This window comes from Bombina bombina, chromosome 2 (genome assembly GCF_027579735.1).
Source record: "Bombina bombina isolate aBomBom1 chromosome 2, aBomBom1.pri, whole genome shotgun sequence".
NCBI classification, from domain to species: Eukaryota; Metazoa; Chordata; class Amphibia; order Anura; family Bombinatoridae; genus Bombina; species Bombina bombina.
Window position 1 is genome coordinate 1,288,423,142 of NC_069500.1, and position 25,065 is coordinate 1,288,448,206.

At 38.6% G+C, this 25,065-nt stretch overlaps 1 protein-coding gene across 2 annotated transcripts in view; it reads right to left on the minus strand.

Moving 5' to 3' along the window:
• Positions 1 to 25,065, minus strand: part of LOC128650283 (uncharacterized) — a 422,276-nt gene that overhangs the window by 351,031 nt on the left and 46,180 nt on the right. For both annotated transcript variants that reach the window (XM_053704109.1, XM_053704108.1), the window contains exon 4: positions 2,368 to 2,433. In XM_053704109.1, the coding sequence (XP_053560084.1) occupies positions 2,368 to 2,433 (66 nt within the window). The remainder of the gene's footprint in view (positions 1 to 2,367; positions 2,434 to 25,065) is intronic.

The following is a 25,065-nucleotide window of genomic DNA, read 5'->3' on the forward strand; positions in this document are numbered from 1 at the left end:
GGATCAGGGAGTGATTGCAACCTTCAAAGCATATTATTTGAAGAAGACATTTACTGCTGCTATAACTGCCTTAGATAGCGATGCATCTGATGGTGCTACACAGAACAAATTAAAAGCCTTCTGGAAAGGATTTACAATTCTAGATGCTATTAAAGCAATTAGAGATTCCTGGAATGAAGTTTCAGAATCAGCATTGAGACATGTGTGGAAAAAGCTAATCCCCACCTTTATGGATGATGTTCCCGGCCTTGAGACTTCGGTAGAGGAAGTCAATGCTAGCGTTGTGGACATGGCTAGACAACTGGAACTAGAAGTGGAGCCTGAAGATGTTACAGAATAGCTTGCATCTCATGACCAGCCATTGACAGATGAAGATTTGATTATGATTGAAGAGCAAAGAAGACTGTTTCTTGAAACTGATGGTTCTACTGATGAAGACCCAGTTTGCATTAGGGAAATGCCAACAAAAGAATTAGAGGAATATGTCAATTTAATTGAAACGGGTTTGGCAGGTTTGGAGCAGATTGATGGCAATTTTGAAAGAAGTTCTTCAGTTAATAAAATTGTGTCAAATTGAATTGCATGTTATAAAGAAATACTTTGAGAAAGGAAGCGTCAGTCCATGAAGCAAACTTCTTTGCTATCATATTTTAATAAAGTCCCACAGCCATCATCATCACCTTCAACATCAAGACCTGATGAATCTTTGTCAAGTTCTCCACCTTCAAAACTGATTTGCATTGAAAACTCAGATGATGAATCATAAGCAAAGATAAGCAATAAAGCACATACCACTGTATTGTACTACATGTTGTACTGTACAGTACCTGTATACAGTATATGTATCCCTTTCTACTGTCTGCATAACTGAATACAGTAGTGTACTGTCTTTTGTTGTTATTAAACTAAACTTAGCACTATTGCACACCTATATATGTTATTTCAAACATGTTTTTAAGCTTGTAAACACACTGGCAAGTGAAAAACAAGTAAAAAATGCCTTGACTCACTTTAAGTCGGTTTTCACTTTACAGCGGGGCTCCGGTCCCTAACCCGCTGTATGAGCGGGGTATACCTGATTATATGATATATTCATCTGGATTGATCAGAGTAAATATGCATCATTTATATTTAATTGGACTAAAATAATTAATATTAATCAGTATTCCAACCTATCATAGGTTAATTAGTTAATAAACCAGGCAAAATCATAAGCTTGGTCCAAAAAAATCAGGGTCTTTTTTTAAATAAACCAAATGTTTTGTCCATTGACGTACCACATAAATGAGTTTTTTATTTGACTCAGGAAAATTACCTATGACCTGTTTGGATGGGGTGATTGGATTGTTTCTTTTAGACATTGGTTTAAAGCAATACCTCTTTTCATAAATGATGAGTAAGAGAAGAACAGGAATAAAGTTGTTTTTGGTCATGAAATGGCTTCTGCCATACTTCATATAAGGAGATATTAAGGGGCACTTTAGTTTTTGATTTGTTTTGTTGTTGTTGTTTTTTTTTACAATAAGCACAGTTGTATTTTTTTGATGCAGGTTAGATGTTGGTGGGGTGGATGTTATGCAAAGTTACAAAGTCTTGGAATAGATTTTAGTGGAGAGATCATGTAATGGGCATGTTTGTGGTGGGAGAATTGTGTAGTTGTTTGTGGTGGGAAGATTATGCTGGAGATCATTTAAGTGAAGAACCAAGTCATGGTTAGAGTTAATGGTTGTGGGGAAAGGACCAGGTTACATTTACTATACAACAGCGTTACAGTTGGTTCATGGGGTAGATTACTGTCAGTAAGTAATCACAATTTCCCTTTATTTAGGATACTAAATCAGTACAGTATATTTTCTTTTTGACACATCTGATTAAGTTAGGTTTGCCGAATAGCTATTCAATTACTTCATTTTGAATTACTTTAGTGGAGTTGATTCTGCATCACTCTTCATGTTGAGTGACTGCAACAACAGACTGCAAAGGCAAAATGCCACGCCTTGCATAACCTCTAGATCTTTTGTTCTCACAAACTAAAATTGCAATAACATGCACCTGACCAATGAACAGATGAGCAGCCAATGATCCAATTACTGTACTTCTAATCCTATAAAATGGAGGAACAATGTATAAAAAGGGCTGTAACTCTTACATGGTTCACATTTTGTGGATGCAAATGCACTGAAATTAAATGTGACCATTATATTTTGTCATCATATTTGTTATTTTATTTATGTCAACTTGGACGAATAGGGACAAAATAAATCTTGTGTTGCTGGCCAAATACATATGAAATGCCCTGTAATAACACACAATAGAGCAACATATGTGAGACATACTTCAATAATAACAAAAGGTTTGATACTTAACCACTTCTGGCAGATTAAGGAGGTCTTTTTCTGGTACATCTTCCACTGCTGTATTTTGTGGAATATCCTGTAAAACAACACAAAAAAAAGTTGAACTTCCTTCATTTGAGTAACTCAAGTTTACTTGATTTTAAGTAAATTGCACAGTAAATATCAAAGTTTAATATTTATTTTAGCAATAATTTTAGTAAAATGGTTTAAAGCCCAGCCAGAAAAGAAAGGTGCTGCAACAACATACTATGGGCCAGATTACAAGTGGAGCACTATTTAACACTCACGTTAACTGCACTAGAAGCAAATTTCTGTACGCGTCAGTTGAAAGTAAACAGTTATTGCTTGTGCGCTATCCTGAGCCTAAAGAGCCAAACTCGTGCACGCCATAACCTATTCAATCATAGTAAATGGAGCAAAAAAAAGAGGAAAAAACCCTACTCGTGCGCAAACCCGATCGCATATTCTCAAGTGTGCTATCCAGACATGAAAATATGAATATTTCACATTCCAATGTTGTTCACATAGAAGAATATGTTCTATTTATTCATAAATACAGGTAGCCCTCAGTTTACGCCAGGGTTAGGTTCCAGAAGGAATGGTTGTAAATCGAAACCGTTGTACATTGAAACCCAGTTTATAATGTAAGTCAATGGGAAGTGAGGGAGTTAGGTTCCAGGCCCCTCTCAAAATTGGCATAAGTAACACCTAATACATTATTTTTAAAGCTTTGAAATGAAGACTTTAAATGCTAAACAGCATTATAAACCTAATAAAATAATCACACAACACAGAATATATAATTAAACTAAGTTAAATGAACAAAAACATTTGCTAAACAGCATTATAAACCTAATAAAATAATCACACAACACAGACTTTACTTGCATTTTTCTGTAACCGGTTCTTTCTATGCATTCCAATCTGGACTGATTTATAGACAGGAAGATCTTGTTCCTTTGCAAGCTGCTCGATAGCTCAGGTCTAGTTAAACTGATTAATTTCAGCTTGCTTGGCTTGCATATCTTTGCTGCAACACAAGCGGACAGCTCCACCTACTGGCTATTTTAATCAATGCACTGCTTCTTAATGCTTTTCAATAGCAGTCACATGGCTGAAAAAAAGGTTGTTATTCTGAAACGGTGCAAATTGAACCGTTGTAAACCGAGGGCAACCTGTACATGTTTCTTTATATATATAATTTTATTTTGCTCAAATATATATTTACACCTATATATATATATAAACATGATTATATATAGGTATAGATACCGTATATACAGATATGTAAAGGAATATCTATTTAAAAATACATAGAACATATTCTGCTATGTGCAGAACATTGGAATGTGAAATATATACAGTGCATACATAGTATAACACTGTATTAAATATCAGTTATCTACTTAACTGCAAAGGACTAAAATCCACATAAATACATATGTACACACACACACGCACACACACACATATATATATATATATATATATATATATATATATATATATATATATATATACACATATATATATATATATATACACATATTTAGACAAGTATATGTAAGTGTCTCTACTTATTTTTTTTTTGTGCAATTGTTTTTAGAATGCTTTGTATTAGATGTTGTTATTTTGTGCACTTTTTTGTTTTATGAAACAGTTAAACAGAGCTCTGAGGATATGGTAATCATTCTAGCGTAAATTGCGATTGCACTTAAACGATCGTGATTCCTTTCAACTTGTATTACGAGAGGAAAACCTGCCACACGCAAACACCTATGATAAACCCCTTTTCACTTGTTTGTAACTGTTAATGGGCCACTCGTAATCTAGCCCTATACAAATTAATTTGTATCCATTCCAAAGGCAAAGGTGTTTGGTTGTATTATAGTACTAAAACCAGCCATGTATAGCTTCAAGTAAGCGTCATGTGAAATGCATTAAATGCAAGTCTTCACATGTTTTATGGCCTCAATCATAATATAAAATATGCAAAATCACTACGGATTTTTTATAGCGCCTGCAGAAAAAGGAATAAACGTATAACAAGTTTTTAAAGACTGTACAAACAAGGCTGTGAGGAACATAGGATTGTTAAAGTAATTATCTGAAAGGGTTTGCACACAGCCTTGTCTGTACAGTCTTTTTAGTGCCTGTGATAAGAGGGAAATGTAAATTTAAACATGGTGTCGCCCATTAATTTATAGAAACCTAAGTACTTTATAGAAACTAAAGCTTTTCACTTCAATATCTTAAATATTGAAACAAGTACAAATACATCTACATTTATACTTAGGCTAATCTTTGCTTAATACATCGGCGTATATTTCACAAGCCTTCAGGCTCGCCGGAAACATAAGTTAAGAAGCAGCGGTTGTAAAACCGCTGCTTTTTAACTCATCCGCCACCTCTGAGGCGGCGAACAGCAATCATCCCGATTGGATACGATCGGGATTATTGACACCCCCTGCTAGCTGTTAATTTCCCGCGAATGTACAGGGGGCGGCATTGCACAAGCATTTCACAAGAAATGCTTGTGCATTTTGCGATGCTACAGCGGATCATGTCCACCCGACATTTAATAAATCTACCCCATTATGTCTAGCATAATTTACTGTTTAATATACCTTTAAGGGGCTAGGAATGAGGATTTTTTCCGATAGAGGTTTCTTATATAAGCTATAGTCAATGCTTCTTTGTTTGCTTTTATGGGAGTCATTTTTTATTAAATGGTAATGGGTCTTGATTTGCATTGAGATTTTGGAAATGCTATAGATGGTCATCTAAATAAATATTTTATATTTTGTCATAAAAGTACTGTATTCCCTGTCTTTTAAATATCATATGAATTGGATTGGTTTCTACTACTTTATATAATATAATTTATAGGAAATTACTAATAATAATATGGGAAAATGTCACCATATGAAATGCAAAAAATGACATTAAATAGCAGCTTGACAATCAGAATTTCACATTTCATTGTCCCACATTTAGCATCGGTTCACCATCCCAAACCACCACAACTTAGTATGTTATACCTATGCAATAACACTTAGGGGTCAATTTATCAAGCTCTGTATGGAGCTTGATGCCCCTTGTTTCCGGCGATCCTTCTAAAGACTGCTCCCTAACTTGTCCGCCTGCTCTGAGGCCGCGGACAGAAATCAACCCGATCGAATACGATCGGGTTGATTGACACCCCCTGCTAGCAGCCGATTGCCCGCAAATCTGCAGGGGGCGGCATTGCACCAGTAGTTCACAAGAACTGCTAGTGCAATGATAAATGCCGACAGCGTATGCTGTCAGGCATTTATCGATGTGCGGCAGACATGATACGCTACATCGTATCATGTCCACTCTCACATTAATAAATATACCCCTAAATTTAAATTTAAAATGAGCAGTAGAATATTTTCTGGCAAATTTTAAAGTTAATACAATTTTCTCTTACTCTGTAACTTGTGACTGGAATCAGCCAATCACAAAATGCTTATACGTATATTCTGTGTATTTTGCACATACTCACTTAGGAGCTGATGCCTTAAAAACTGTGCAAATAAAAATAATGTACACATTTTGATAATGGAAGTATATTGGAAAGCTTTTTTAAATTTAATGCTTTATATGAATCATGAAATTTTAATTTTAATTTTAGTGGCCCTTTAATTAAAATTAATAATTAGAATTCAGAAAATAAAATGATTATTTTTGCCACTATACACCATTGTGCACTTTATACAGAAAATAAGTGTGTGGATATCCAAACATAAAAATATTATACAGAGAGGGGGCGGAGCCGGACGCTGCTAAGATGGCAGCATAAACCCATAGCTCCGTAAGCCAGCAAGCTTAAAATTAGATATAACACTGGAATTTACTATATAACCCAGCTGGGACCATGAGCCAACAACCTTGAGGTACTAATAACAAGCCGAAAGTACTTAATTAGGCTGTCATTGACAGGAGCGGCACAGTATGAGAACAGCAGGGAGCCGCCATTAGAGAGCGGGAGAACGGACCTGAAATCTACAACAGCTCAGAACCTACAAGTAAGCAGAGCAGGTCCGTACTACTCAGAGCACCTAGCAAGCGGAGCGAATTTATGCCTCATGAGAACTGAGGGAAACAGTTTCGCTCGGCAGTGATAAGAGGACCGAACGGAGATACTAAGCTGCACCGGGAGTTACAAGTGGTGCTCGCGAGAAAGTAAGTGCGACACTAATACTGAGGAAGGAAGATACAGAGCAAGAGAAAGCGGTTTAAGTTACCCCTGGCTGAGGCAACATAGATTAGCAGTGTCTAAAGAGTTAGCAAAGCGGACACAGACATTTGGGCTGGAAGGGCTGTGACGCAGCAGCATTTACATTGCTGTGTATAAGGGAGTGAGTAGAAGGAAAAGGCCTAGTTGTCACATCCCTACCAAAGAAGAGAGGTTACACAGCAGATCCTGACATTAAAGATCACAGAGGTGAGACTTATTCAAATTGTTATTACCCTTAGAGACTGTGAAACCATACAATATAAAGAGGAATGTTACACATATAACTCTAGAAAGCTACACACACTTAAAGGGACGACAATCAAAGAATACGCATAAGTGAAACTATGAATCTGATTGTGTGAACACCATAAGTCCCAACAGTAAAGGATATAAGACAAGTGGACACTAAACCCAAAATAAAGTACTTGTAATGGCGTCCAGAAAACTACTAAAACCTCTGAAACCAAATAGATCAGGCCAAATGAAAAGTGCTACAGTAGAATCCTTCTTTAATAACACAAGCCAGCACTCTACTCCCACAGAACACGAATCTATGGAAGCCATATCACCAATGTCACAGTCACCTAATAAGCATAACAAAGGATCAGACTCACTCTCACAGATTCCCACATCTTTATTGTCATCATTAGCTTCAAAGCAAGACATAGCAGAAATTGTGAGAACCTGTATGAGAGAAGAGATGGCAGACTTAAAACAGGAAATGCATACCATTGGGTTCCGTGTAGACACTCTAGAAGAATATACAAATAATATACAAGAAGAAGTACACCAAATTCAAGAATCCTCAGCCACTCAAACAGACCTGATAGAAGCTCTTCAAGACAAGATTGAGGATCTTGAAAATAGAGGACGCAGGAAAAACCTGCGAATTCGAGGAATTCCGGAATCAGTACTCCCTAAGGATTTACCGACCTACCTGCCAGCGCTGTTTGCCCACCTCAGAGGTGAAACATCCTCCATGGAAATAAATTGGGACAGAGCACACAGAGCCCTTAGGCCCAGACCACCGGATAAAGCTCCACCTAGGGACATTATAATAAAATTTAAACAATTTAGAGAAAAAGAGGAACTTTTCAACTTATCCCGCAGAAACCAACCAGTTAAGTTCAGGGGCAATGTGCTCCAGTTCTACACTGATCTTTCTCAACGGACATTACAAAGAAGGAAGGAATTGGCACCACTAACATCTTTACTGAGAAGTAAAAAAATATTATACAGGTGGGGTTTTCCTTTCCATCTGTATGTGTTGCATGGAAACAGAAAACTTTCCTGTACCAAAATTTCGGAGATACCAGACTTTTGTGCTGCTCTAGACCTTGAACCACCTCTCGAACAGGAAGATACAGATCCACAGCCACTACCGCAACGGAAAAAGAGACAAAAGGACACCAGTAAAGAACGCAAAGACACCCGTAGTATGGGAGGTAGTCCCTCCTGTGGACATCTTCCACCGCAGGCGAAAAAGATGACCCAGTCCTCGAAAACTATTATGCAAGATAACGATTAAAAGACTTGACACACGCCTGGATGGGTAAAACTATGTTTATTGAATGTAAAAGGGCTACTTACAGACTATCTAATGTAAAGAAAGTATGCGAATATATATAGAGTAGGCTAGTTATATATATGCTGAGATCTATATACAAAGTTATAACCACTAACTGAAGTGTTTAGAGTTAGGTAGAGAATCTAAAACTCAAGGTGTTAACAGACAATATGACGATACCCCAGTTACTTAGGGGAAAACTTCAGGAAAAGGTAAAAGGTCTCATAGAACTTTTTATATTGTTATGTGTTTTTCAAAAAATTTGTTCAACGTTGGTTTATGCCTCTTGTTTGTTAACAGGTAAAAATAAGATCTAGTATTATAATTCAGTCATTTTATAGACAACTTAGAGTGTCTTTCAACAATAACTTCTAATTTTTAGTTAGACTTGTTTAAAGAAACAGGAAACAAAAAGAAAGCGAAAAAACTACTGTTAAATTTGTTTGTATTGCCTTGTTTTTTCTCTTTTTTTTTTCTTTTTTTTTCTTTTCTTTCTTCTTTTCATTTCTTTGTTGAGTTTCTTAATAGTTGATTATTGTACGTAATTTTGATTCAAAGCTGTGTGCATATGCTGCTGTACATAACCTAACCAGACCTGCAACGCCACATAGAAGACATTTCATATATACATTATAGACACATATAGGTATCATATTAGCAAGACCATGACGAGCAAAATAATCAATATCATATCTCAAAATGCAAAGGGATTAAACTCCCCACAGAAAAGATCGATAGCACTGCTGGATTTCTATAAAAAAAAGGGAGATATACTATTCCTCCAAGAGACCCATTTCAGAAGGAAAAATGAACCTAAATACTTAGGGACAAGATACACCCAACACTTCCATAGCTCAGCAGATTCTAAAAAATGTGGGGTTAGTATATTAATACATAAAGATATACCTTTTAAACATATACAAACCACGTCGGACACTGAAGGCAGATTTCTAGGGGTGTTTGGCCTCCTTTATGGAAGTCCAGTAACCTTGATAAATATATACGCACCAAATATGCGGCAATTACCATTCTTTAAGAAAATCTTTGATAAGATCGTAGACTTCTCTAGGGGAGTAACCTTCCTGGGAGGAGATATGAACCTGGCACTAGACCCCAGCATGGATAACTCATACACCACAAATAGAACCTCAAAACATGTAACTAAGTACTTGGGGAAATTAATGAGAGACTATAACTTATATGATGTTTGGAGGTTTATAAATCCTCATAAAAGGGATTACACATTCTTTTCGTCACCGCATCATACATATAGTCGGATAGATTACATCATGACCAATCAATGTGGTTTAACAACCATACGGACCTCAAAAATCTCACACACAGCATGGTCAGACCACTCCGCTGTGATAACGCAAATACAGTGGCCTGATACCCCGATACACCCCTTTATATGGAGGCTTGACGACTCCATACTCAACACGCCCAATCACGCAGAGAGACTAGTCAATTCCTTGAAAGAATACTTTACGATTAATACACAAACAGATACTGACCCATACATAGTCTGGGAGGCGCATAAATGCTACATGAGAGGTGAATTCATTAAAATCAAATCACAGATGAAGAAAAAAGCCAGGCAGCAATATGTAGACCTCTCAAACACTCTCTCCCACGTAGAATATATACATAAAAAAGACCCACAGAACGAGGAGGTTCTTAAAGAATTACAAAGCACTAGAGAGGCCCTCCGAGATATTTTAACCAAGGAACACAATCTTATGGCGATAAAACTTAAACAGCGTTATTATTATGAAAGCAATCGAAGTGGTAAATTGCTAGCACGGGCATTGAAATTGAAAAAGCTCAAAACATACATCCATGAGTTGGTTACACCAGATAAACGTAAAGTAAAAACAACACCAGATATCCTTACTCAATTCGAGAACTACTACTCAAACTTATATAACATAGCGGACAAAGATAACCACAATGTATCCCCACTAAATATGTTGTCATACTTAGAAAGTTGCCAATTACCTCGATTGTCAACAGACCAAGCCAAAGAATTAGAAAAACCATTAACATCAGAAGAGATAGCATTGGCCATTGCTAACTTAAATTCGGGGAAAAGCCCGGGACCCGATGGTTACACTGTCCAATATTATAAAAAATTCTCTAATATATTGATCCCACATCTACAGACAATTTTTAATCAAATATCAGAGACATTGCCTTTCCCATCTAGTATGCTAGAAGCGCACATTGCAGTGCTCCCAAAACCTGGGAAACCTTCTACTACCCCAGCTAACTTCCGACCCATCTCCTTATTAAATGTAGATGTGAAAATCTATGCGAAGGTATTGGCAACGAGACTCAATAGATACCTGCCGGAATTAATACATGTAAATCAGGCCGGATTCGTGCCTCGTAGAGAAGCACGAGATAACACAGTAAAAATGATAAACCTCATGGAACATGTCCAAAGAGAAAAAATCCCCACAATCTTCTTAGGAATCGATGCCGAGAAGGCCTTTGATAGGCTTAATTGGTCTTTTTTGCGACATTCTCTAATCAGATTCGGACTAGGGCCTCTTATGATAGATAAGATTTTTGCACTATACTCCAACCCCTCAGCTAAGGTTAGACTGAACGACTCTTTATCGAAAACTATCCCTATTAAAAATGGTACCAGACAGGGATGTCCCCTATCTCCCCTGCTTTTTGTGCTGGCCATGGAGGTATTAGCTTGCAAAATTCGACATAACACAGCCATTGAGGGTATTAAGATTAAAAATACGCACTATAAATTATCGTTGTATGCAGATGACCTTATGCTGACAATAACTAACCCATCAACATCCCTTAAAGCACTACAGAATGAATTCGACCGATATAGCTCATATTCTTACTTTAAAATCAATACAACTAAATCAGAGATTCTAGGGGCAGCAGTGCCTGAAACGACATTAGAACAAATTAGCAACCAATTTCAGTTCTCCATTCAGAAAAACTCATTGAAATATTTAGGAATACATGTAGCAAAAACTAGAGAAGACCTTTTTACACTAAATTATATGAAATTGTTAAAAGAACTACAAATAGAGTTACAGGGGTGGAGAAGCAAACACCTTTCATGGCTTGGTAGAATCCACGCTTTCAAGATGTCATTTCTGCCGAGAATACTATACATTTTTCAGACGGTTCCCATTCCACTAACAAAATCTTACCTAAATAGGCTTCAGAACCATGTTAACACATTCATATGGCAGAACAAAATACCTAGGGTATCAAAGAAAGTTATATACAGAGATAGACATAACGGGGGCTTGAGCGTGCCTAATCTAACATATTATAAACAAGCATCTATTATGAATAGAATAATAGACTGGAGTAAACACTTGGGAGATAAAGAATGGGTACTACTAGAACACGAGTTAGCACAGTCACCAAGTTTGAGCGGTCAATGCTGGTTACGCAAACAGCAGAGGAATATTAGTAATACAGCTACAAGTATAATAATAGAAACATTCGAAAGTGTGGGACACATTACTAAAAAACAAACGGGATATATCATCTGTTCCATCTCCACTAACTCCTTTACTAACTAACACAGACTCCCCAGTAAGCTACAACACAGTGGAAGGCAATAGCATGAACCTGCAGTGTTGTATACCCACATACTCAGTTTTAAATAATGGCAAGATGCTAACAAAACAAGAAATAGTGGACAAACACATATTCAGCAGTCAAAAGTGGTATGAATACCTACAACTCTCACATTACATTACCCATAACAAGAATAGGACGGACCTTACTAGGCAGCTAACCACATTTGAATCCATATGTTACACAACAGACCTGTCAAAGAAGGGGTTGTCGCACTCATACAGATTACTATTAACGAGACACTCACAGCAATTGCCGGCATATACTAAGGTATGGGAGGAAGAGTTGAATATATCTTTAACACCGAGCGAGTGGCAAGTAATCTTCCATCAAATGGGAAAAGCTCCATCTTCTATGAATATCACAGAGACAAATATGAAACTACTCACTAGATGGTACCTAACCCCTACACGATTATCTAATATATTCCCAAATACCAGCAAACTTTGCTGGAGAGGATGTGGTCAGGAAGGGAATCTCTCACATATATGGTGGAGCTGCCCGCTTTTAGAAACTTATTGGAGTGAAATACGTGCAGAAATAGGGAAAGTGATATCAACTCACTTATCCAATGACCCAGCTATATTTTTGTTTAACAAGATTCCTAAAATAAAATGTAAATTAAGGCTAATGTTATTATATATCATGTTAAGTTGTGCTAAACAGGTAATCCCAAGGCTATGGAAAAATACACGATCCCCTACAGTACAAGAATGGAGGGAACAAGTTTCGAGATTACTATCTCTGGAAAAATACCATTACCAACAAACCAACCGTATAGAAGAATACCATTCTATACTATTCCTTTGGGAGGAATACTTAGGGCCGCTGAAAAAGAAAAAGAGTATGTAACTGAATACATTAGATATCCACAGATATTCACAGGGCACAGATACAAAGGGATAAGAGTATAGGAATAGAAGTAGACTACTTTGGTAGGAACACAACAAAACAAGCGGCAGACAACAACAAGAAACAATGTGGCAGCAGCACTTTCATTATTGATTCTTAAATGTTTGTCCCTATATGTACTGTTATCTCTTCTCATTGTTAAAATATGTAACTAGGGGACAACAAACATGGCACGATCTTCGTCTTTATATGTACTAGCTTTGAATGTATTGTATTGTTTGATTATATATGTTGTAAACCAAATAAAAATTTAAATAAAAAATAAATAAAAATATTATACAAAATTCTGATTTCTTAGGCCTAGATTTGGAGTTCGGCGGTAGCCGTCAAAACCAGCGTTTTGGCCGCCCGCTGGTTTTGGCCGCCCGCTGGTATTTGGAGTCAGTGATTAAAGGGTCTAACGCTCACTTTTCAGCCGCGACTTTTCCATACCGCAGATCCCCTTACGTCAATTGCGTATCCTATCTTTTCAATGGGATCTTTCTAACGCTGGTATTTAGAGTCGTTTCTGAAGTGAGCGTTAGAGCTCTAACGACAAAACTCCAGCCGCCTGAAAATAGCAGGAGTTAAGAGCTTTCTGGCTAACGCCGGTTCATAAAGCTCTTAACTACTGTACCCTAAAGTACACTAACACCCATAAACTACCTATGTACCCCTAAACCGAGCTCCCCCCACATCGCCGCCACTCGATTAAAATTTTTAACCCCTAATCTGCCGACCGCCACCTACGTTATACTTATGTACCCCTAATCTGCTGCCCCTAACCCCGCCGACCCCTGTATTACATTTATTAACCCCTAACCTGCCCCCCACAACGTCGCCGCCAGCTACTTAAAATAATTAACCCCTAATCTTCCGACCGCAAAGCGCAGCCACCTACGTTATCCCTATGTACCCCTAATCTGCTACCCCTAACACCGCCGACCCCTATATTATATTTATTAACCCCTAATCTGCCCCCCTCAACGTCGCCGACACCTGCCTACACTTATTAACCCCTAATCTGCCGAGCGGACCTGAGCGCTACTATAATAAAGTTATTAACCCCTAACCCGCCTCACTAACCCTACAATAAATAGTATTAACCCCTAATCTGCCCTCCCTAACATCGCCGACACCTAACTTCAATTATTAACCCCTAATCTGCCGAGCGGAGCTCACCGCTATTCTAATAAATGTATTAACCCCTAAAGCTAAGTCTAACCCTAACACTAACACCCCCCTAACTTAAATATAATTTACATCTAACGAAATAAATTAACTCTTATTAAATAAATGATTCCTATTTAAAGCTAAATACTTACCTGTAAAATAAATCCTAATATAGCTACAATATAAATTATAATTATATTATAGCTATTTTAGGATTATTATTTATTTTACAGGCAACTTTGTAATTATTTTAACCAGGTACAATAGCTATTAAATAGTTAAGAACTATTTAATAGTTACCTAGTTAAAATAATAACAAATTTACCTGTAAAATAAATCCTAACCTAAGATATAATTAAACCTAACACTACCCTATCAATAAATTAATTAAATAAACTACCTACAATTACCTACAATTAACCTAACACTACACTATCAATAAATTAATTAAACACAATTCCTACAAATAAATACAATTAAATAAACTATCTAAAGTACAAAAAATAAAAAAGAACTAAGTTACAAAAAATAAAAAAATATTTACAAACATAAGAAAAATATTACAACAATTTTAAACTAATTACACCTACTCTAAGCCCCCTAATAAAATAACAAAGCCCCCCAAAATAAAAAATTCCCTACCCTATTCTAAATTAAAAAAGTTACAAGCTCTTTTACCTTACCAGCCCTGAACAGGGCCCTTTGCGGGGCATGCCCCAAGAATTTCAGCTCTTTTGCCTGTAAAAGAATAAATACAATACCCCCCCCCCCCCCAACATTACAACCCACCACCCACATACCCCTAATCTAACCCAAACCCCCCTTAAATAAACCTAACACTAAGCCCCTGAAGATCTTCCTACCTTGTCTTCACCATCCAGGTATCACCGATCCGTCCTGGCTCCAACATCTTCATCCAACCCAAGCGGGGGTTGGCGATCCATCATCCGGTGCTGAAGAGGTCCAGAAGAGGCTCCAAAGTCTTCCTCCTATCCGGCAAGAAGAGGACATCCGGACCGGCAAACATCTTCTCCAAGCGGCATCTTCGATCTTCTTCCATCCGGTGCGGAGCGGGTCCATCTTGAAGCAGGCGACGCGGATCCATCCTCTTCTTCCGTTGTCTCCCGACTAATGACGGTTCCTTTAAGGGACGTCATCCAAGATGGCGTCCCTCGAATTCCGATTGGCTGATAGGATTCTATCAGCCAATCGGAATTAAGGTAGGAATTTTCTGATTGGCTGATGGAATCAGCCAATCAGAATCAAGTTCAATCCGATTGGCTGATCCAATCAGCCAATCAGATTGAGCTCGCATTCTATTGGCTGATCGGAACAGCCAATAGAATGCGAGCTCAATCTGATTGGCTGATTGGATCAGCCAATCGGATTGAACTTGATTCTGATTGGCTGATTCCATCAGCCAATCAGAAAATTCCTACCTTAATTCCGATTGGCTGATAGAATCCTATCAGCCAATCGGAATTCGAGGGACGCCATCTTGGATGACGTCCCTTAAAGGAACCATCATTAGTCGGGAGACAACGGAAGAAGAGGATGGATCCGCGTCGCCTGCTTCAAGATGGACCCGCTCCGCACCGGATGGAAGAAGATCGAAGATGCCGCTTGGAGAAGATGTTTGCCGGTCCGGATGTCCTCTTCTTGCCGGATAGGAGGAAGACTTTGGAGCCTCTTCTGGACCTCTTCAGCACCGGATGATGGATCGCCAACCCCCGCTTGGGTTGGATGAAGATGTTGGAGCCAGGACGGATCGGTGATACCTGGATGGTGAAGACAAGGTAGGAAGATCTTCAGGGGCTTAGTGTTAGGTTTATTTAAGGGGGGTTTGGGTTAGATTAGGGGTATGTGGGTGGTGGGTTGTAATGTTGGGGGGGGGGGTATTGCATTTATTCTTTTACAGGCAAAAGAGCTGAAATTCTTGGGGCATGCCCCGCAAAGGGCCCTGTTCAGGGCTGGTAAGGTAAAAGAGCTTGTAACTTTTTTAATTTAGAATAGGGTAGGGAATTTTTTATTTTGGGGGGCTTTGTTATTTTATTAGGGGGCTTAGAGTAGGTGTAATTAGTTTAAAATTGTTGTAATATTTTTCTTATGTTTGTAAATATTTTTTTATTTTTTGTAACTTAGTTCTTTTTTATTTTTTGTACTTTAGCTAGTTTATTTAATTGTATTTATTTGTAGGAATTGTGTTAAATTAATTTATTGATAGTGTAGTCTTAGGTTAATTGTATGTAATTGTAGGTAGTTTATTTAATTATTTTATTGATAGGGTAGTGTTAGGTTTAATTATATCTTAGGTTAGGATTTATTTTACAGGTAAATTTGTTATTATTTTAACTAGGTAACTATTAAATAGTTCTTAACTATTTAATAGCTATTGTACCTGGTTAAAATAATTACAAAGTTGCCTGTAAAATAAATATTAATCCTAAAATAGCTATAATATAATTATAATTTATATTGTAGCTATATTAGGATTTATTTTACAGGTAAGTATTTAGCTTTAAATAGGAATCATTTATTTAATAACAGTTAATTTATTTCGTTAGATGTAAATTATATTTAAGTTAGGGGGGTGTTAGTGTTAGGGTTAGACTTAGCTTTAGGGGTTAATACATTTATTAGAATAGCGGTGAGCTCCGCTCGGCAGATTAGGGGTTAATAATTGAAGGTAGGTGTCGGCGATGTTAGGGAGGGCAGATTAGGGGTTAATACTATTTATGATAGGGTTAGTGAGGCGGATTAGGGGTTAATACTATTTATTATAGGGTTAGTGAGGCGGGTTAGGGGTTAATAACTTTATTATAGTAGCGCTCAGGTCCGCTCGGCAGATTAGGGGTTAATAAGTGTAGGCAGGTGTCGGCGACGTTGAGGGGGGCAGATTAGGGGTTAATAAATATAATATAGGGGTCGGCGATGTTAGGGCAGCAGATTAGGGGTACATAGGGATAACGTAGGTTGCGGCGGTTTACAGAGCGGCAGATTAGGGGTTAAAAAAAATATGCAGGGGTCAGCGATAGCGGGGGCGGCAGATTAGGGGTTAATAAGTGTAAGGTTAGGGGTGTTTAGACTCAGGGTACATGTTAGAGTGTTAGGTGCAGACGTAGGAAGTGTTTCCCCATAGGAAACAATGGGGCTGCGTTAGGAGCTGAACGCTGCTTTTTTGCAGGTGTTAGGTTTTTTTTCAGCTCAAACAGTCCCATTGTTTCCTATGGGAGAATCGTGCACGAGCACGTTTTTGAGGCTGGCCGCGTCCGTAAGCAACTCTGGTATCGAGAGTTGCATTTGCGGTACAAATGCTCTACGCTCCTTTTTTGGAGCCTAACGCAGCATTTGTTTGAACTCTCGATACCAGAGTTAAATTTATGGTGCGGCCAGAAAAAAGCCAGCGGAGCGTTAACAGCCCTTTTACCGCCAAACTCCAAATCTAGGCCTTAGAGAGGTATCTTACCCCATTATGACAATGTATGCATGTCCCTGCCCCTGTCCAAACTCATCCGGTGTAGCAAAAAGTCATAATATTACCAAAAGTCATTCTATATAGAACTTCACTAAATATCACCTGTTTGACCCAATTAATTTATTTAGATTCCTAAATGTGTTTTTTGTTCAGAGCAAAATTGATTTAACATAAACACAACAGATTAGGGCTAGCGGTTACTGTCAGGTTATAATTAGTACTCTGACGATAAGTTAGTACCTATAAAATTGCATGAAACCCCTTATTTCAAATTGTATGACCTCGCTCTTTAAATGTGATGTGATATGTTTTTTTTATGTTGTGTGAGTTATAAAGGCCTCCTAAAAAGAGCTGGATCCTCAAAAACACAACCAGTATTTAGAGGTATTTCCCATTGTTTTGACCATAAGCTAGCAGCTGGACAGACACAGTATCACTAATTTCAAAAATAAGGTTTTTGTTTTTTTCCGAACAGGAGGGTGCTAAGAATTACCCTAATTTAGTTATTTTTCAAGAAGTTATTTATTTATGTGTGTTAAAGGGATATGAATCCCCCAAAAATATTTTATGATTAAGAAAAAGCACAATTTTTAAAAAGAAGTTTAAAAAGTACTTCTATTATGAAATTTGCTTTATTCCCATGATATTCTGTGTTGAAGAGCTGCCTAGGCAGACATCTGGAGCACTACATGGCAGGAAATAGTGCTGCCCTCTAATGCGATTGCATATGGATACTATTCTTGCAAAACTGCTGCCATATAGTGGTCCTTGCTGTTCAACAAAAGAGAAAGACAAAAAATTTGATAACAGAAGTAAATTAGAAAGTGCTTTAAAATTGCGTGGTCTGTCTGAATCATGAAAGAGAAACTTTGGGTTTCATATCCCTTTAACTATTTAGCATTTGTAAATGTTACAACAGTATAACTGACACTATTATACTTAACGTAATCTTAACGTGATCTAAAGCTCTCAAAATGATCTAAGAGATCTCATCAGTATTAAGATCCTTCAAAAATGTTATACCTGGAAATTTTAGCTTGAGAGCTATTTATTTCATTATTCAGGGTTCTGAATGTGAAGGAGAGACACCTTCATTACAATATAGGGCTCCGTGTACTAAGAGGCGGGCGGATACTCGCGAAGCTGTCCGCCCGCCTCCGCTACACACGGGCAGCGGATCTATTGATCCGCTTGCCCGTATGTACCATTACACACTCAGCTGAGTATGTAATGCCCGCCCCTTCAATCACGCGACTGAAGGTGCTGTCAATCACCGAGAGCGAGCGAGCTCTCTGTGATTTTGCTTTGCCACCTAAGAGGTGGCGTAGGGTGTAGGAAGCAGCGGTCTAATGACCGCTGCTTCTTACATTGCGGGAAGCAGGCTCGCATATGCGAACCTGCCCCGCAAAGGCTCCGGAGCAGCTTTCGCTGCTTCGTACATGGAGCCCATAATGTTAAAAAACCTGTAAGGAAAATTTATCCAGCTGAATTTGCAGTTTTTGAGGTGTTTGCAGTGCACAAAATTAAGAAGTAGAAACTGCTTCTTATCCTCTATACCATCTCATAGACAAATCAGATATTAATCATCCCTGACACTAACTAGTTCAGGAGCAGGGGGATTGCGTAAGAGCTCTTGGGCGTTCTTAAATTTTGCTACTCGATGCTCCAATTGCAAATAGAAACTGTAGTCAGACAAGTTCTCTACTTGAGAATCTCGATCCAACTTTTTTAGATCTTCAAACAGTTTTTGCTGTTTAAAGATCTAAAATACAATATACAATATCTGGGATTAGCCCTGACACCTGATCTCTCTAGACTAACCAATTCAAATTATAAATCTCTCGTGGTTGGAATTAAGAAATGCCATATGTGATGGAAAGAAAAGCCGATATTGTGGTAGGGTTGAATCCAGGCCATAAAATCTACCATCCTTTACACTGTGCAAGCTGTGCATATCCGGCTCCCAACTGGAGACCTCTCTCAATTTCAAGCATTTTTAAATAGCTTTATCTGGGGCAAGATCAAAGCTAGAATTAAAAAAGGCACTACTTATAAGGTAACTTTTGAAAGCAGCCTAGGTACTCCCAGACCTTGCCTTCTACTATAAAGCTCTTACATTGCAAATAGTGTTTGACTGGCACAGTGGTATCAATTTTAAAGCATGGGTCTCCATTAGCTCCCAACCCCTTAAAACAAACATTGTAAGCTCTTTATGTAGGCTGCCTAAGGAATACAGACCTCTTATGACAAACATTTATGACCTCAGTATATTTTTCTGAGTTGGGATGAGCTAATAAAAAACACTTTAAACATAAATAAGCTCAACCACAGAACTTTATACACTCATCCCCAGACTGCCATGACTTTTCAATACTTCTGACCCACTTCAAACACACTAGCCCTATAACATAAATAAGTGTGCTGGTCACCATCTTCGCAATTACTCTAGAGCTTGGCATAGGGAATTCAGGCTATAGGTAGGACTGGTATAGATTGTTTGAAAACACCAAGAAGTCCTTTCCCTCACAACAACGACTAGATGACACATAACTCCTAGTCACCTTAAAATATTGCATATGAACGCAACTAGCAACTGTAGGAGGGGTTACGGGGTGGCTGGATATATGTTCCATATCTGATGGTATAGCCCCCTGGTTCAACCATTTTGGGACCAAGTGGAAACTATGTTTCAGGCCCTTTCGGGTGGAAAAAGTACCATTGCAAAATCAGATGCACACTTGCAGATGCAGATTGGTCTGAACAGTGCCAAATCTTAATTTCCAGGAAATGGAAGTCACAAAATATCCCAAGTCTGCATCATTGGATTGGCAGGACAACAGAATTGCTCTCTTTAGAAGAGTACAACTATTTTATAAGACAAAAACATAATATTTTCACAATGTGAGATTCTATTGGGATCAATTTCTAACCCCCCTATTGTTGGCACCCCCATCAGTGCTACTGTCTCCTGACTGACACCACAACCCCCTTAGATTCCTCTGTCGTATGTAGAAATAGAATAGTAATGATATCTACCCTTCCTGTCTAAGGCTTGTCACTGATAAATCATAAGTAACAGGTGTATGATTTTACTCAAAGGAAGCAGAGAGAAAATGCACTTAGTGATGATTCCTTCTTAATTGTAAATCTCTTTATACACACCAAAAGCACAGGTTTCCACGGCAAGCAGCAGGCAGCAGGGAAGGTACTGGAAGTACATTCAAAAGGTCACCCAATCCAAACGCCAACAGACCGGAGTGCCGTAGCCGCGGTGGATCAAACCGCTGCAGTATCATATAAGGACAAAAACAGGCAGGCACTACCAAGTGTGTAAAAATAAAATCACACTTTATTAGGCAAGTTAAAAATGAATGATCCACAACCAAACATTGAGGTAGACGCATCAGACTGCTGTCCCTCTGGTTAATCTGGGTTACCTAACAGATTAAACAATACTCACAACTATCAAATATTAGTTGACAAGAATGTATTTATTAATATAATACCTATCAGAGACTTATCAGGAGCTGCTGGCCGGCCCCTCCCCTCTGGTCTCGGCAAATGCAGAGAATAGCTTCTTTTTCATCTCAGCATCCCACGTGGAGGGATTCTGAGACTCCGTCCTTCCTGCTTCTGCCTGCAGCACTCTAGGCGAGCGCCACTGCATGCTTCCTAGATGTAAAGGCAATACATCCTAATTTCAGGAACTCCCACCTGAAGGACTCAGGTGTAGGAGTTCCTATAAAAGCTCACCCAGATGAGCTGAGTAATTGCCTTATCTACCTTGTTCCTAGCTCCAGAGACCAAACATTCTTATCTGATACCTGTGTATGCTCACCTTGCTCCTGAGACCAAGCATACTTACCTTGTACCTGCGTATGCTCATGTTGCTCCAGAGACCTAGCATACTCACCGTATACCTACCTTGTACCTGCATATTCTCACCTTGCTCCAGAGACCTAGCATACTTATGTGATATCTTGTACCTGTGTATGCTCACCTTGTTCCAGAGACCAAGCATACTTACCTTGCACCTGTGTATACCTTGCACCTGTGTATGCTCACCTGGTTCCTGAAAGCCTAGCAGACTAACCTGATACATGTGTATGTTCACCTTGTTCCTGAAGCTGTACCTATCTGGTATCCCGTGATAGTTTCACCAAAAGTACCTGCTGGGTATCCTTCGCCTGCTGAGAGACAAATGTCTACAGTGACAGCCTTCCTCAAACCAGCTGTGCCTGTTGTACCTATCTGGTATCCTGTGACAGACTCACCAACAGTACCCATTGGGTATCCTGTGCCTGCTGAGAAACTTGTGTAAACCTTACCAGTGACAGCCTTCCTCAAACCAGCTATGCCTGCTGTACCTATCTGGTATCCCATGACAGTCTCACCAACGGTACCCACTGAGTATCCTGTGTCTGCTAAGAAATGTGTCCGCACTACCAGTGACAGCCTTCTTTAAACCAGCTGTGACTGCTGTACCTATCTGGTATCTTGTGACAGTCTCACCAACAGTACCAGCTGGGTATCCTGTGCCTGTTGAGAAGCCTGTGTCTGCTTTCCTCTCACTAACTGTGTCTGCTGTATCCTGTGACAACCTCACCCTTTACTGTTTAATTTAAGCACCAGTCTCTATTGGACTTAGTTACTGCAAAGTACTTAAAGTATTCTAACTTTGCATTGGACTTTAGTGTTTTGCATAATGTTCAAACTTGCTGTTTCTGTGATCTTCAATTTGAACTACCAACTGTACTTTTATTAATTAATCAGTAAATATTTCAAAAGACTTTCATTGTTCTGTGTATCTGTTTCTGAATTCTGAGTTCCACATAGCCTAACCTCCTCACAATACCTTAAGATCAAGAGGCATCCGGTAACATTGATTTAGCTACAATTCACTAAGGCCTAGATTTGGAGTTTGGCGGTAGCCGTGAAAACCAGCGTTAGAGGCTCCTAACGCTGGTTTTAGGCTACCGCCGGTATTTGGAGTCAGTCAAAAAAGGGTCTAACGCTCACTTTTCAGCCGCGACTTTTCCATACCGCAGATCCCCTTACATCATTTGCGTATCCTATCTTTTCAATGGGATCTTTCTAACTCCGGTATTTAGAGTCATGGCTGAAGTGAGCGTTAGAAATCTAACGACAAAACTCCAGCCGCAGAGAAAAGTCAGTAGTTAAGAGCTTTCTGGGCTAACGCCGGTTCATAAAGCTCTTAACTACTGTGCTCTAAAGTACACTAAGACCCATAAACTACCTATGTACCCCTAAACCGAGGTCCCCCCACATCGTCGCCACTCTATTACATTTTTTTAACCCCTAATCTGCCGACCGCCACCTACGTTATACTTATGTACCCCTAATCTGCTGCCCCTAACACCGCCGACCCCTATATTATATTTATTAACCCCTAATCTGCCCCCCTCAACGTCCCCTCCACCTGCCTACACTTATTAACCCCTAATCTGCCGAGCGGACCGCACCGCTACTATAATAAAGTTATTAACCCCTAATCCGCCTCACTAACCCTATAATAAATAGTATTAACCCCTAACCTGCCCTCCCTAACATCGCCGACACCTAACTTCAAACATTAACCCCTAATCTGCCGACTGGAGCTCACCGCTATTCTAATAAATGTATTAACCCCTAAAGCTAAGTCTAACCCTAACACTAACACCCCCCTAAGTTAAATATAATTTAAATCTAACGAAATTAATTAACTCTTATTAAATAAATTATTCCTATTTAAAGCTAAATACTTACCTGTAAAATAAATCCTAATATAGCTACAATATAAATTATAATTATATTATAGCTATTTTAGGATTTATATTTATTTTACAGGTAACTTTGTATTTATTTTAACCAGGTACAATAGCTATTAAATAGTTAAGAACTATTTAATAGCTAAAATAGTTGAAATAATTACAAAATTACCTGTAAAATAAATCCTAACCTAAGTTACAATTAAACACTACACTATCAATAAATTAATTAAATAAAATACCTACAATTACCTACAATTAAACCTAACACTACACTATCAATACATTAATTAAATACAATATCTACAAATAAATACAATGAAATAAACTAACTAAAGTATAAAAAATAAAAAAGAACTAAGTTACAAAAAATAAAAAAATATTTACAAACATCAGAAAAATATTACAATTTTAAACTAATTACACCTACTCTAAGCCCCCTAATAAAATAACAAAGACCCCCAAAATAAAAAAATGCCCTACCCTATTCTAAATTACTAAAGTTCAAAGCTCTTTTACCTTACCAGCCCTGAACAGGGCCCTTTGCGGGGCATGCCCCAAGAAATTCAGCTCTTTTGCCTGTAAAATAACACATACAATACCCCCCCCAACATTACAACCCACCACCCACATACCCCTAATCTAACCCAAACCCCCCTTAAATAAACCTAACACTAAGCCCCTGAAGATCTTCCTACCTTGTCTTCACCTCACCGGGTATCACACCGATCCGTCCTGGCTCCGATATCTTCATCCAACCCAAGAGGGGGCTAGACATCCATCATCCGACGGCTGAAGAAGTCCAGAAGAGGGTCCAAAGTCTTCATCCTATCCGGTAAGAAGAGTAGATCCGGACCGGCAACCATCTTCTTCCAAGCGGCATCTTCTATCTTCATCCGATGAGGACCGGCTCCATCTTGAAGACCTCCACCGCGGACCCATCTTCTTCCAACGACGACTTCCCGACGAATGACGGTTCCTTTAAGGGACGTCATCCAAGATGGCGTCCCTCGAATTCCGATTGGCTTATAGGATTCTATCAGCCAATCGGAATTAAGGTAGGAATATTCTGATTGGCTGATGGAATCAGCCAATCAGAATCAAGTTCAATCCGATTGGCATGCTCCCTGTTATTACTTTACTTGAGTGTTTAAAGCAGCTATCGGTCAATTGCAATTTCACACATTTACCTACATGATTGCCAATGGTCATGCCTAGCAGGAGACTGAATAAACCAAATCTATTCACCAACTCCTAAAAGCTCAGGACACATCCTCCACAACCACAGACATGGAGAAAACAACAGCCCAGGAGACTGTGGCATCACAAAAGTCAACAATAGAACCAGGAAACAGTACTCCACTAACCAAACATGATCTTAGAACCTTGTGTACAAAGGAGGACATAAAAGAAATCATTGGAGAAGTAAAAGGCTGGTATGGTGAAATTAAAAAAGACTTGTCTAAAATCACTAACAGGGTTTCGACACTAGAGGAAAACCATAATACTACTTTTAATGATATACAGCACATCTCAAGGTTAGCTTATGAGCAGGAAGAGACTATCCATCATTTGCTTGAAAGGGTAGAAGACCTTGATAACAGGGGTAGGCGCAAAAACCTACGCATAAGGGGTGTCCCTGAAACAGTACAACAGAATGCCATAGAAGGATGTCTCCAGGATCTGTTTAGAACCCTTAAAGGTACAAGTGAATCCCCGGATGTCTGTATTGAAAGAGCGCATAGAGCTTTGCGCGCAAAACCACCACCTAAAGCCCCACCTAGAGACATAATACTAAAACTACTTAACCACAACCTCAACGTTATTGACTTCTTGTTTAGAAGAAACTGTGCACTGTATATTGTTTAGCTGATCACACTATCAGAAGAGATATAGTATTGTAAGCAGGATACACACCAAGACACTGAGACAGACAAAATCAC